Consider the following 13,480-nt stretch of genomic DNA (forward strand, 5'->3'; position numbering starts at 1 on the left):
TAATATCATTCAATTCACGTTTCAATTTTTGCACACAATTTGCGCAGAATTTCCTGTTAAAGAGAAAAATCCATCCAGTTTCCATCGCAACTTGGCGAGCGCGACGAAGCTGAAAGTCAAAAGAGCAAAAAAGCAAACAAAATTTGCATGTCGCGGCTGCCGAGAGCAAAAACGCGAGTGATGATTTCCATAACAGTGCCGGCAGCAAAAAAGATTAAACACCGCATTTCGGTGGTTGCAGATCAATATCTATGGGGAGGCGAGCCCGAAATATTTGACGCTCATTCGCATACACGAGTGACGACGAAATTTGCAGAGCAAAAAGCGGTCGCAGTTTATCATCGAGCCAAAGATAAATGGCCGAGCAGACAGACGACGAGAGCCGAAAACCGATCCATCCTCGCACCTTTTGTTTCAAACCGGGCAGGGAAAATTGTTGCGTGTGCCTCTTGTTTGATTTGCAAACGTGCGTTAACTTAATTGCCGCACGATTACGCACACATTCACTTACATAATGAGATTCTGCTCGCGGTGGAACGCACATGAGAGACACTCCTCGCGAGGCCTGTTTTGCAATCGCATGAATTATTACGGGCCGACGGCAAGTTTCCCTCGCAGTCAGTCCCACGCACCCCGCTTAATAACTCAGGGGAGCCTCTGATTGGCCCAAAAAGTTTCTCGCCAAAATGCAAATTTGATTAGTAAAGGTGGAAAAGTTTAACAAATAAAATTATAAAACTCGCTGGCATGAAAAAATACACCTAAAATAATAATCTGAAATTTATTTTCATTAATCTTTTCCGCACGCATTTTTTAGGTCAGAAAATAAGAAAGCCAGAAAATGGAGGGTAAAATTTGAAGAATTTGATTATGTATTATGAACAAAAGTATTTTATAATAAAAATTAAGCTCCAAAGATGATTTATTTTAATTTTATTATTATTAGTTTTAAATTTATTAATATAATTATTTTATTTCACATCGTAATTTGAAAACAATTCAATTCAAGTTGATAATCATCATTTAATTTAATTATTTTTTATTTGCCGCATTTTCAAAGAACAATAAATTCCAGTAAAAAAAATTTACTAACAGTTCAACTAACTTAAAAAGATTTAATGTTTGGCGAAGATTAATCAAATTTCCATTTTAGTGACTAAAAATTTTAACAATGCTAAAAAGAGCATTGATTTTTTTAAGCTTACGTTTCTCATCCTACACCGAGTTTCGGTTGCGTTATGGCGACCCTATATATGCGTGGGGATGAATTATAAAAAGTGAAGCCCCAAGAATGTTCGTTCCTTGAATAAATTTGCAGGCCACGGTAGCGTGCGAACGGCGCCTGACAGAAAAGAATTGTTTCCGCAAATGAGGCCGGGATTCATCGTCAGTGGAGCAGCAAAAGGGCTGCTGCGGCTCCACGGCACGCGAAACGCGCTGCCAATCTTGGAGGCCCATTTCTCATGCGATGAACAAAGAAATTCCGTTCCCGACGGCAAATATTTCTCTCTCCAATCAAGGGAAATTAATAAAGTGTGGCTTTGAGAGAAGGTAAGGATTGATGAAATTGGTCGTAATTAACTTTTGATTGGCACCTGCCTTTGCGGGGAAAAACTTGCTCAATAACCTTTCCCGGACCACGTTGATCCCCTCTCTGACGTCAAGCCGAGGATGATATTTTTTATTTATATTCTCGGCAGGGACGAGCAAGATTTTCCGCCGCTTTTCGGTGGCCGGTCGTACATCAAGATAAGTGGAGTAATCGGCCATGAACTGGCGCTGCGTGCATTGTTGACGGCGTTGTTGCGAGCCGAGTGACGTTTGACGTCACAAAGGATGCTGCCACGGGGATAAATATGAATTTTATTTACATTCGCCCACACAGGCAATAATAAAAGAGTTCGGAGATCGAAGGAAAAACTCTGGCAAAAGCAGCCGTTTCAGCATTTTAAGGCAAACACATAAAATTGAATTCTTCCTCAGCGGTAAATCACGTGCTAATGCTTCCTGCACTTAACTCTTTTACGGCCCTGGCTTAGTATTTTCCGCAGCAACCAAACTTGATTTCAACCCATTAATTTTAGGGTATCTGGAAAAGCTTTTATATAAATTCTGGGAAGCGAGATGCATTAAAAGGCAAATACTTGTCATGCGAGCAAAAGCAGAAGAGGGGATTATCGAATTTCCAAAATGCGGCCGTACAGATTTGGAAAATTAATAATGATAGTTTTCAGCCAGATGGGAAAACATGAATTTCGGACAACACAGCTGGTTCTCTAAATATTTAGCTGGTTTCTCATATATTCAGAAATGAGCAAAGGAAATTTTAACGTATAAAAAAAAAACTTTGGAAGATAACTTGATTTGGGTTTCAATTTATTTTCGCATTTTCTAATTTTTCCCAAATCGGCTTATTCTTTTTAACCTACATCTATCAGAGTTATATCAAATTAACTTTTACTGATTTATCATTATATTACTTTTTTAAATATTCAATTATTGTTTTTTTTTTAATTATCTTAATTCAGATTTTTCTAATTTTTTCTACATTGGCTTGTTCTTTTTTGCCTTAATTTAGCTTTTTCAAATTTATTAAATATTCACTTTTTCTAATTTAAGGTAGATTGACTTTTCTTAATTCATCTGAAAATATTTTTTTCCCGATTTAACATAAATTTGCATTTTCAAATATATGAATTTGGGGTTTTTTTTTTTAAATTTCTCTCAATTCGTTTTTTTTTCCTAAATTGGCTTGGCCTAATTTTTTTTCTAACTCAATTTAGTATGATCAGATTTATTACAAATTAATAAAAATTAATAATGATAGTTTTCAGCCAGATGGGAAAACATGAATTTCGGACAACACAGCTGGTTCTCTAAATATTTAGCTGGTTTCTCATATATTTAGAAATGAGCAAAGGAGAAATTTTAAACATAAAAACAAACTTGCTTATACCTTTCAAATTAGTCAAAGGCTTTATTTCTATTATGTTCTGGATCTGGAATAACTAAATTTTCCTGCTTGGAATTTTAATTTCAATTATTTAAATATAAATATGTATTATGTTTTGCATTATTTAACAGAAAATTACAATAACCGAGGAAGTTGGTAATTTATAATTATGTGTTTCGTTAGAGGCATAAATTAACGATGAAATAATTGTTTCAATAAAACTTTTCAAATTTTTTTTCTTAATTTACGCAACGTTAGCATTGATTTTGAGATATAATAATTGTGTACATTTTATTTAAATTAGTTTTTCTATCAAAACCTTTTTTCAAATTGAAAACGAAGCGCACATATAAAATAAACTAAATTAATTAAATAACTGATTTATTAAGGTTTAGTTGGATTATATTATCTTTCCCAATTTTTTCTTGAAACTAGAAATCTGATAGTCTGAAATAAAATAAAATTGTACTGAATTAAATTAGCATGTTGACACTTTTTTATGCCATTTTCCAGAAATATTTTGAAATGTGAGATTTTGCGATGTAATGATACCAATAAATGGAGAATAAATGAATACCAGTGCCACGGTTTCATACACTTTTTATATAAATATCTCTGCACCAGATTTCATCGCCGGCTCAATTAATGAAATTTACGACAAGCCGAGTCATATTTTCACCCTGTTAAGTTCATAATCAACGACAAAACAGTGCGACCGCCATCACTGTGGTCTAACGCAAAAACAATGATGCGCGTAACGAGCAGCCGTCGAAACTGCACATCCATCGACGGCTGACATTTGCATCGTCCGTTGGTGGGGCTCATTACCGAGTGATATGTCACCATCTCGAAACGGCCCTCGCGGGACGGCCGGCAGCCGCCGTGTTATAGGTCACGGCGTCACATAACGAACGCTGCGGATTAAGGTGGAACACGTGCGCAGAGTCGCTCGATGGACGCCGTGTCCGCGGGGACGCAAAATAAACTAATTCAAGTTGTCAGGCGCGCGTCGACTCTTTGTTGTTATTTATCATTCATGGCGGGCCGGAGTGCGTTTTAAATTATTCAGCGCCGTCCTTCACGCAGGGACTGCGGTTTTTGAGAAGAACTTAGGCCGTAATTAACTCTGCGAGTCAAATAAACTGCCAAGTGACTAGAGAGCTAATGTATTTTAAAGTGGGATGAAATTTTTCAGAAGAATTTCTATAGCGATTTTTTATTTTTAAATTATTAATTAGAAAGAAAATTAGGCTTACTGCGGCAGACAGGGTCTTTTTGAACACAAAAGTTAAAGCCAAAAAAGTTTTGCTTGGAGTTCTTTTTTTTCTTCAAAAAATTTAATTTGTCCCTCCCAACATAAATTGTCATTCTTTCAATGGAATTTCCGTAACAATTTGAACAATTATAAAAAAAAATAACCAATAAAAAAAATATTATATTAAAACGTTCTTTTGATTTCCACCCCATATCCCAATTCTAAATTAGATGGGTTAAATTTTTCCAGTACATCCAAAATAATACAATTTATTTTGAAAATTTGACTGCTCGTTAAGTATAATTTATTTGCCATTTCTTACACATTTTTTGCACTTTTGAAATTATCATTCGTCACAAAATTAGTCCAGAAAAGATTTCATCTTTTTACTTTCAATAATTTTCAAATTTCACACCAAAAATTAGTTAAAACTTCTTTGTGATTTTTAGAGAGGATGAAATTCAAAACAATTTGAATATATTATCTGATGAGGTAATATTTTGGTGAATTTTCTACCCATGTTGAATCTAAAAGAGAAACAATTCAAAAAGTTTTTAAACCCTGAAATCTGCTGTCGTTCTTTTTTAACCAGAATTAGGGATCAAAACAATTTTAAATTAATAACGTTCACCCAAACTATAATGATGGCCAATTAAACTGTTTGACTTTTGAATGTGAAAAAAAAATAAAAAACAAAATTAAAAATAGTACCTATTCGATCCATTTAATTATCATCATATTTGGGAATCTGATTGTTGAATTATATTCCATCTTGTCGTTTGTCTTGCATCTCAACGCCATTATAGAAGTAGTAACGACACGGATTGCGAGTGTCTGACTTTGCGAGTTTGAATAACAAAGACGGCAGCATTCGCACCGGCGCGCGAAAATTCTGCGTCGCAGCAACGGAGTGCAATTAAGGCCACGCGCAATTAAGAAAAACGTCGTCATAAACAGCGGCCGGGCGACAAAAAGGCGAGCAAGAGCAAAATTTTAATCAACGCCCACGGGGGATAGATTCAGCAAAGTCGGCAAAAACGGTCGATCGTGCAAATAATGTGCAGGGCAAAAAGCATTAATCAAGTGAACAGGCGGAAATATAAATCGGTTGTTTTAATTAATTTTTGTGCAAGCTCGCGGCGGCTGCACTAATGCGAGGTGTGTATTATTGACGTTGCAAAGACAATGTGCGCGCGCTCCCCCCCTCCCCCCTCCTCCCGCACCCGCCCTTGCCAAACTCGAGCGACCTTCTGACCTCGACCGCTGCGGAAGATGAAACCATGTGTGTGTTTACTCGCGGAAATTCGCGTCCATGTCAACAACTTGGTTCGTTCGGCACCCCCTCTTGCCAGCCATTTATTAAAGCGGCGAACGAAATTTGGCGCGAACGCGCGAGTGGACTGATTTACGAGCCACTCAGGGGACGGCGAGTGCGCGCATAAAAAGTTGTCGCGCTGTATAAGTGGCTCGTTCTCGTGGGGTATGATAATACGATACCTGCGAGACGTGCCGGGTGATGCCAAATTTATAGCGCTTTTTCGTGTTTTTGGGTCACCGACTAACGACCTAGCCGCAATAAAAGGACGAATAATTCACAAAATCTAGGTTTGATCAATTTTCTGGAAATATTCATGCAAAAATGTTTCAAAACTCTTCCCTTTATTTAATTTAAAAAATTAAATTTTGATCCACGTTAAGCAATAAAAAAAAAAAAAAAAAATAGTTCTAAAAGAACTTTCATGTTTTGAAACTTTAGGTTTTGAATAGCTAATTTTTTTCTAAAGGGATCTAAAACAATGCAAACCTGCTGTTTTTTTTTCTTTTAGAAGAAATTTTTTTATGAAACTATCTTTTAGAGTAACCATTCCAACTCATTAAATTTCACTCTTATTTTTACACAGTTACACAATTTTCAATTAGTCTTTTTTGGAATTTAAAAGATCTCAATTACACATGAAATATTTACACTTTTTCTGAATTTTCATTAAAACCAAATTTTGTTCCTTGTCAAGCCTTTAATTTTAAAAACGGATTCTTTTTGCCTTTCAAAAAGACTGTTCTGTTTAGATTTCACCCTTTCGCTCTGTCACATCTGACTCGACTGGTCCCTTTCACGGCGGGGCAGACAGGCGGAAAGGCCCGTTGAGGTGAAGCCTCTTTCCGGAATTAGTTTCTGCGGATGAGGGAAATTCGACCAGGGGACTTTGGATGAAATATATAAATTAAAGAAAGCAGTACCGAGAGAGAGAGAAGAAAGGACTGACCTTTGAACTTCCTTAATTCTCTTTCAACACAGAATTTCCACGGCGGACAGTTTTTTCTTCTTTATCTCGACTTCAAAGAGCGCCGGCACAAAAGCTGTCAAAAGGCTCTCCCAGGTGCATTGACTCGACCGTGCAAAAAAAAAGTACGGCTGCCAGATAAATACGATCGCGTTACAAAGCCCCTGCGAGATTGCGAGCTATGCAATGCGCTAATCGCGACTGCTCAACTGGTTGCCTATCTCCTTAATGATTTCCAGCAAAAACAATGCAACAAAACGAACGCCTCGCATCAACAACAACAACGGGGGCCATTCATGTCAGATATACAACTATGAATATATGCACAAGTAATCGTTTTAATTGCGATTTTTACGGCTGTAATTGCAGTGAATGGATCCACTGGGGGAAAAAACAGGCGCTTCTGACGTCACTGGCGCGTAAATAGTGAAGAGCCCAGGGCTGTATGGACGAGTCACTTGACAATGCTCGAGTGCCGCAAGTAGAGCAACTGCATGTTGACAAGGACTTTCGCAACGATATGGCGATGAATAGTGAGCAAAAAGAGGAGCATAAGTCGTGAGAAAAGTCTGCTTGAGTGACTTATGTAGCACATGTTTCACTCCATAGAAAGAAGGAGAGAAAATAAACTCATTGTTTTCATATAGCAAAGCTTAATTTTGAAAAGAAATTTAAAATTTAAAGTTTAGATTGTAATTTGTATAGAAATTTATTCTTTTCAAAGGCCCGCTTTTTTTGATATAATCAAATTTTGTATCATTTTGTCTGCTTTTTATTTGGATTACCAAAAAGAAATGAACAAAACGCGGAAATATGAAATTTTCAGCGAGGACGACCTCATTTTTCATCTCATAATTACTGTATCAAATTGTGGACATTTTTAGAAAATAAAAACACTTTGTACTGGCAAAAAACACAAGTTTTTGTTTGCAAAAACCACAATCTCATTTTCCAGAATCATCAGCGTCATCACGAGATAAAAGAGCAGGGATGGCAATTGGCAAGAATCGCCCCGCGTCCATGATGAGTTTTGCGTTGCGAGGAAATTACGGTTCAAATTGCCCTCCGCAAAGTGCGCGGCTTGTAAATAGTAGTTTTGCTAGTGAGCACCAGTGTGCCATATTGATCCGAGTTAATTCCCATTCGGACGTTGAAGACGCGAGAGAGCGTTGCAAATGAAGCCGCTCTTTGTCATCGCCTTCGGGCAATCTAATGCACTCGACCTGCAGCTTTAATAAAACCAGAGAGATGTGTTTATTCTTTGGCTAGTCGTCGTGTGCCCTATTCTACTAGAGTATACCGCAGTAAAGAAATCAATATGAGAGAGAGCTCCATGTAAAAAGATGCGTGGCCACAATCCCTGCCGAGATGGAAGCTGGCCAAAAATTATACACAGCACCGAGTGGCCGCTTTTCTCGTCTTCCCCGGCGGCGGCCGAATGAGAAAAGTGTCGAGGTCAAAGTGGAGGCAGGGAAAAAAAGGTGCGATTCGCACGCGTCAAAATGTAATTTATGTTGCTCGGGCTGCGACGAGGACGGGTGCGGAAATCAATATGGAGAGTGATATCCCTCGGAGCGGGCAACTTGATCTTTTTGTTTGGCCCCAGCAAATTGCTTTCACATATCAATACACAGACGGACTATTGATTTACGAATACGACGCGCGAGGAATGGAAATAATCCCCGAATGAAACATACGGCCGTGGAGAATTTACGAGGAAACATCAACATTTCTATAAAAGGTTATTATTTATGTATTATTGAAAAAATACAAAAAATTATTAAATAATAAAAATTTAAATTTGTTTTCCTCATTTAAGTTCGTTTAAGAATTTCAAGATGATAAGAGCATATTTAATGCTTTTCGCTTTCTCATAGAATGACGAGAATATCCAGTTTTAATAAATATTTGTTCAAAGTTCAAATTTAAATTATTGTACAATAAATACAGACAATTTTGCTCTTTCGTTTGTCAAATGTGAAGTGTTGGGAAATTATCAGCAAAATTTCTGGTTCACTGGCTCACAGCGGCGGATGGGGTCTTTTTGATCTCAGAAGTTGCTAGTGGTGGTACCGTTTTGTCCAAAAATTCATTTCTTTTCAAATAAATTGTTTCCAACAATTTGATATAACAATTTTTTACAAATAAACAACAATAAAAATAATAATTTATTATCTGACGTCGCGCCGTTGCGTTTTGATCAGTTCAGTAATAAATAATCTGGGCCATCTGGGGAGAACGACGCAGATGCGTTGTTATCAAAATCAAAACCATTAATTTTATGGTGAGAAGGAAACCACGTGCGGCCCCCACGCACGCCGACAGTGGAAAACACAAACTGTGGAACGTGTGTTGCTTTCTTTCTCCACTGCGGGTGAATTATGAGCCGGATTTTCCGCGCGGGTTTTCCGCGATCAAAATCAAGTCGCTTGAAATTGCAAACAAACTGCGCGTTCGATTAACAAAGGCGGCGGCGGCGGTTCCGGTCTATTTAAAATAATCGGCTTATAAAGGGATTTGCGCGGAGCTTTAATATTGTTAATCAAATATCTGACTTGTTCGGCGCGATTCAAAGTCAGAGAAACTTCCATATTACCACGTTGGCGGCGCCAATCTTTTAATCCGAGCGCGCCTTGTCGCGATTTCAATTAAACAGAGACGTGTGTCTTTGGCGCGATCGACACGCGCCAAAAGGAAAGGGTTTTGAGGATTAGAGAGAGCTGCCGCCGAACTAATGAGAGAGACGCACTCGCGCAGCTTTGTCTCATCTTGCTCATCAATTATTCCGTCCTCTCTCCAGCGTCGTCACATTTTCCTCCGCCAAGGTTACATTTCGCACAATACTCGGCGCGTTTTACTCCCTAAATAAGATATGACGCTTTCAGTTAAACTCACGCGACAAACAAACATCCCCGCCGTTTTCTCTCCTTTATACATCTCTCGAGATTTCCCGTGTGTGTTTCGGCAGCTATTTCCTTCTACTTATCAGGAGTAAACAAATACTACACCGCAATTTTCACTGCGTCGTGGAAAAACGTGCGATAAATCAAATGTTGGTGAATATATTTGGTATGCTGGAGGTAAATAAGGGCGGCGCGCGTAATTTATGGCTTTTGTGATTGATTTGTGCGAGTGTGTATGTTGGATACGCGAGAAGGGGGGCGAGCTTATCTCAATTTGCGCTGAATTACGTTTTCTATACTATCTGGCCTCTTGACGTAGTATATAGGTTTTGACAAATAAGTTTTGTGGAAGTAATTATGGGAATTGATAAAGATTATCACACTCGTTGATCTTATATAATATACGGTTCATTAATGTGGGGGTTTTGGATCCCCTGAAGTTCGTAATCAGAACTGGATTCATTGTTCCCAAGTTTAAATCATTTTAAATTATATCAAAATGTTGCACAGAGAGTTCAAGATTTTGAGAACATTATTTAAATTATATTTTATTATTTTATTCTAGAATAAATAATTCCAGTTTTTGAAAGAAAATTATATACGGAAACATGCAATTTAACTTTAAATTTCATCTACTGCGCGAACATTTTTATTTTTTAGATTTGTCAGCAACAGAGGACAAATCCACAATTGAAAAGCACTTAGATTTTTTTGCCTTCATTTAGGCATGACATTGATTTATATTACTTTTTTGCATGTTATTTTGTAACTGTTATATAAATACAATTTGAATAAATTATATAATTCATTATAATGTATTAATGAATAATATTTATAAATAAATACGCCTTCAATAAATGAATATCAAGCTTTTAAACAGAAGCGTGCGTTTGGCTTCTATCATGTTTTTACTGCATATTTTTATCATCTAATAACGACTCCGCAGCCCCCAATCTACTTTCTGTCTTGTTAAACAGAATAAATTAATTGTAGCTAATCAATAAAAACGTGTTTGACTTTGGGTCGGTGGTCAACGTCAGCCGAGCTTGGGGCGCTAAACAAATTTGCTCAATCCGAGCCCGAGGCAAATATTTACCTTCGTCGAGGATAATTTCCACCTCGTCCTCCGAGGTGTGTCCCGGGGACGGTACTGGTGAATTCTCACGGGTCGGTGCGGGCGTCGGAGACGGCGAAACGGGCGCCGAGGCCGCTTGGATGTGGTGGTGGTGGTGGTGGAGCATCGGCGGCGGCGGGTAGTGGCCCAGACTGGAGGACGTGCCGCTGTGGGCCGCCTCGGCGGCCGCGATCGCCACCGGACACTCGGCCGCATGGTTGTGCACCACCGAGGAGACGGTGGGCGCGTGGTGGGCGTGATTGCTGGGCCCAGGGACCGAGTGGAGCGTGAATTCCCTGGACGAGGAGAGCGAGAGCGGGTCGCGGAAGGAGGCGCGCCGCTGGAAGTTTGACGAGCTGAGCCGCGACGTGGATTGCTTACGGGGCGAGCGGCCCTTGTCGGTCACAACGGTAGCACTCCAGTATCCCCATGCCATGGTGTCGGACACGACATGCACACCAGTCGGCGGCTAAGTGCTTATGCTGCTGCTTTTTGCATTCGCCCCCTCACATTGGCAGGCACACCCTCGTCACAACGCGTGCGCAGCCATGGCCGGGCCGCCGAGGCGAATTCACCCAGGTTTCCTCCCTCTTATTTTTCACTCCTCTCGTTTCCTTTATAAATTTAATTTTTTTTTTAATTTTGCAATTTTTCCACCCATTTAGATTGCGGACCAGCTTTGGTCAGGAAATGTGAGCCAGGAAAATCCGTCGGGTGCGATTCGAGTCGGAAAGGGTGCGGCTTGAGCCTCCTTGTCGCGCACCCCGGGCCTCCCTCAGCTGCTGCTACTGCCATAAAGACCTATATCAGACCACCGTGCGTCTCCTAGCAACCGGCCGAATATATATATTGCACCTTAAAGGAACACTAAATAAGTTAATCAGAGCTCTTTTACGGCGGGATGAGGCGCGGATCAAAAGTTTCACTCGGATCGGAAGAATCTCGGTGAAATTTTGAGGGCGCGGGTGACGAAATGCGGTCGCAAAAACTTGGCTTTTTATTGCAGAGAGGGATGGATGTTTGCTCTGCCATCAGAGATTCTGAAGACAAACAGCCGTCGGGCTTCTTCTTTAGGCCAATTCATCACACCGAGGAGAGTTATTAGCCGTAATGTTAATTACGCCGCCTCGTCAGGTTTTCTTTTTTTCAAAGAGTTGAACCCGAGGGGGAAAAGATCTGAAAAGAGTGGAATTGGCGTTTTTCTCGTCTGATGGAACATTCGCCCGCCCGCAGCAGAGAGGCACGCGGGACAAACGGCCGAGGCGTGCTACTTTATCGATTTTATCATCATGCATAACCATGCACGGCGTGCGACTCGCAATTCTACATTTTTCCAGCAAAGCCATCGTCGCGCACTTCGCAGTCGGGAATCAATATGTAAAGTAGTAAGGCAAGAAAGAGGGTTCAGAGAGGAATTTGTTGAAAGACAGGCTTATATTTTATTTGATGTCTGTATTATATGAGCTCCCAATTTGAGCCGCATATTTCTGCAAATACTTCCAAAATCCCCTCTTGAATATTTCATGAAATCAATTTATTGTGGTCAAAGATTAAAGTTCATCAAGTCTATCAATATAAAGATCAAATTAAATTGAAAATAAAAATAATACAGAAAAAAAAACAGTAAAAAGAAAATAATTTTAACCACTTACATAAGAAACATTTTTTTTTTAGCTTTTGCCTTCCAAATTTAATAAAAGGGGACGTTTATTTTGGAATTATCTTTCATCTGCAAGATTTATCTGCAACCTCGTCGATTGGGGCAGAAGACGAGCTTATTCGTTTTTTTTAATGCAACGATCAGAAGGAAGCGCGGTTGCAGACCGGGAAACGATTTTCTGTCCCTTTGTGCGGCGCCGGGCGGTCCAATTTATGTACCGTGTGCGGAAGGTGGAGGGATGGAAATTCGCCTAAACTTTTGCGTTATTTTTTCAGCGAGATCAATGCGCTGACCTACTTGAATCAAACAGAATCGCAAATGACTGCCGAGGGCAAAAAAAAAAAGCAGCGGTAACTCGCATTAAATGCGGAAATGATAAATAAATATATAGAGAGAAGCGTGACGCGGCGAACAATCAAAGAAGAGCGCCTCCCGCATTTATGTATACGCATCTGGGGTGTTGTATAATAGAACAGGGCTTTCCACTCGCACCACCGCCTTATCCCCTTGATGATCATGGGCGTAAGAAGAGAAAAACGTGACACAATAGCCGAGCGAGGATATAAAGTTTGCAGCCTCCCGGCGCTGTTTTATCCCCCCCGCCTGGTCGAAAAACCGCAACACACCTTGCATGCCGGAGCAGGTGAGGCTCTTCCCAGACGACGCGCACCTACCAATTAATTTAAATTAATTCTGAGTAATTAACTCGCGCGAATTTATGGCGCCGCGGTAAATTCGGCAGGCTGTTGGTTATGAATTAATTTGGATTAAAGTGAAGACGGGGCTGAGTATTCTCTTGAGCAATTCACTGAGTCGCCGTTATTCATCAGAAATTAATTTGTCAGAAAACAGTCTTACGCATTGCTTAGAAGTCGTGTTTTTCATTTGACAGAAATTCTAAAATAAGAAAATAAATCTTTTAAGAAATTTTTATTTTTTTATTCTTATTAAAAGATCAAGTAAATGTAAAATTTTTGCTCTATAAGCAAAATTTTTGATAATTTTTTTTTCTTATTTTCCGTTACAAAAATCTCAAACAATGGCTTTCACTTTTTAGGCTTTTAAGGTAGATAAATAAAAATTTAATTAAAAAATGCACTGAAAACTGTTGAAAATTAAGATGGAAATATTGGTAAAATTAAAACAACAATATAACATGATAAAAAAACAAGGAAATAATAGCGTGTCCATGAAAATCGAGTTCTGAAAGAGCGTGCCCAGAAAATATTATTCTTTTGAATATTTTTTTTTAATTAAATTTTTTTGCTCATTTCGCAAGTTTTTTAACAAGTAAATGTGAATTGGAATTTAAT

General features: G+C 39.1%; 1 protein-coding gene across 8 annotated transcripts in view; it reads right to left on the reverse strand.

Moving 5' to 3' along the window:
* Positions 1-13,480, reverse strand: part of LOC132193458 (atypical protein kinase C) — a 49,034-nt gene that overhangs the window by 14,501 nt on the left and 21,053 nt on the right. Inside the window, exon 1 of one of the 8 annotated variants that reach the window (XM_059614148.1) lies at positions 10,490-10,980. The exons of 3 other annotated variants lie outside the window; for them this stretch is intronic. In XM_059614148.1, coding sequence (XP_059470131.1) covers positions 10,490-10,943 — 454 coding nt within the window. In that variant the 5' untranslated portion in view covers positions 10,944-10,980. Of the gene's footprint in view, positions 1-10,489; positions 10,981-13,480 lie in introns of those variants that run through there. 4 more of the 8 variants (XM_059614147.1, XM_059614149.1, XM_059614150.1 and 1 more) reach the window with 4 other exon arrangements.

Source organism: Neocloeon triangulifer, unplaced genomic scaffold, assembly GCF_031216515.1.
Source record: "Neocloeon triangulifer isolate White Clay Creek 2 clone unplaced genomic scaffold, ASM3121651v1 ptg000004l, whole genome shotgun sequence".
NCBI classification, from domain to species: domain Eukaryota; kingdom Metazoa; phylum Arthropoda; class Insecta; order Ephemeroptera; family Baetidae; genus Neocloeon; species Neocloeon triangulifer.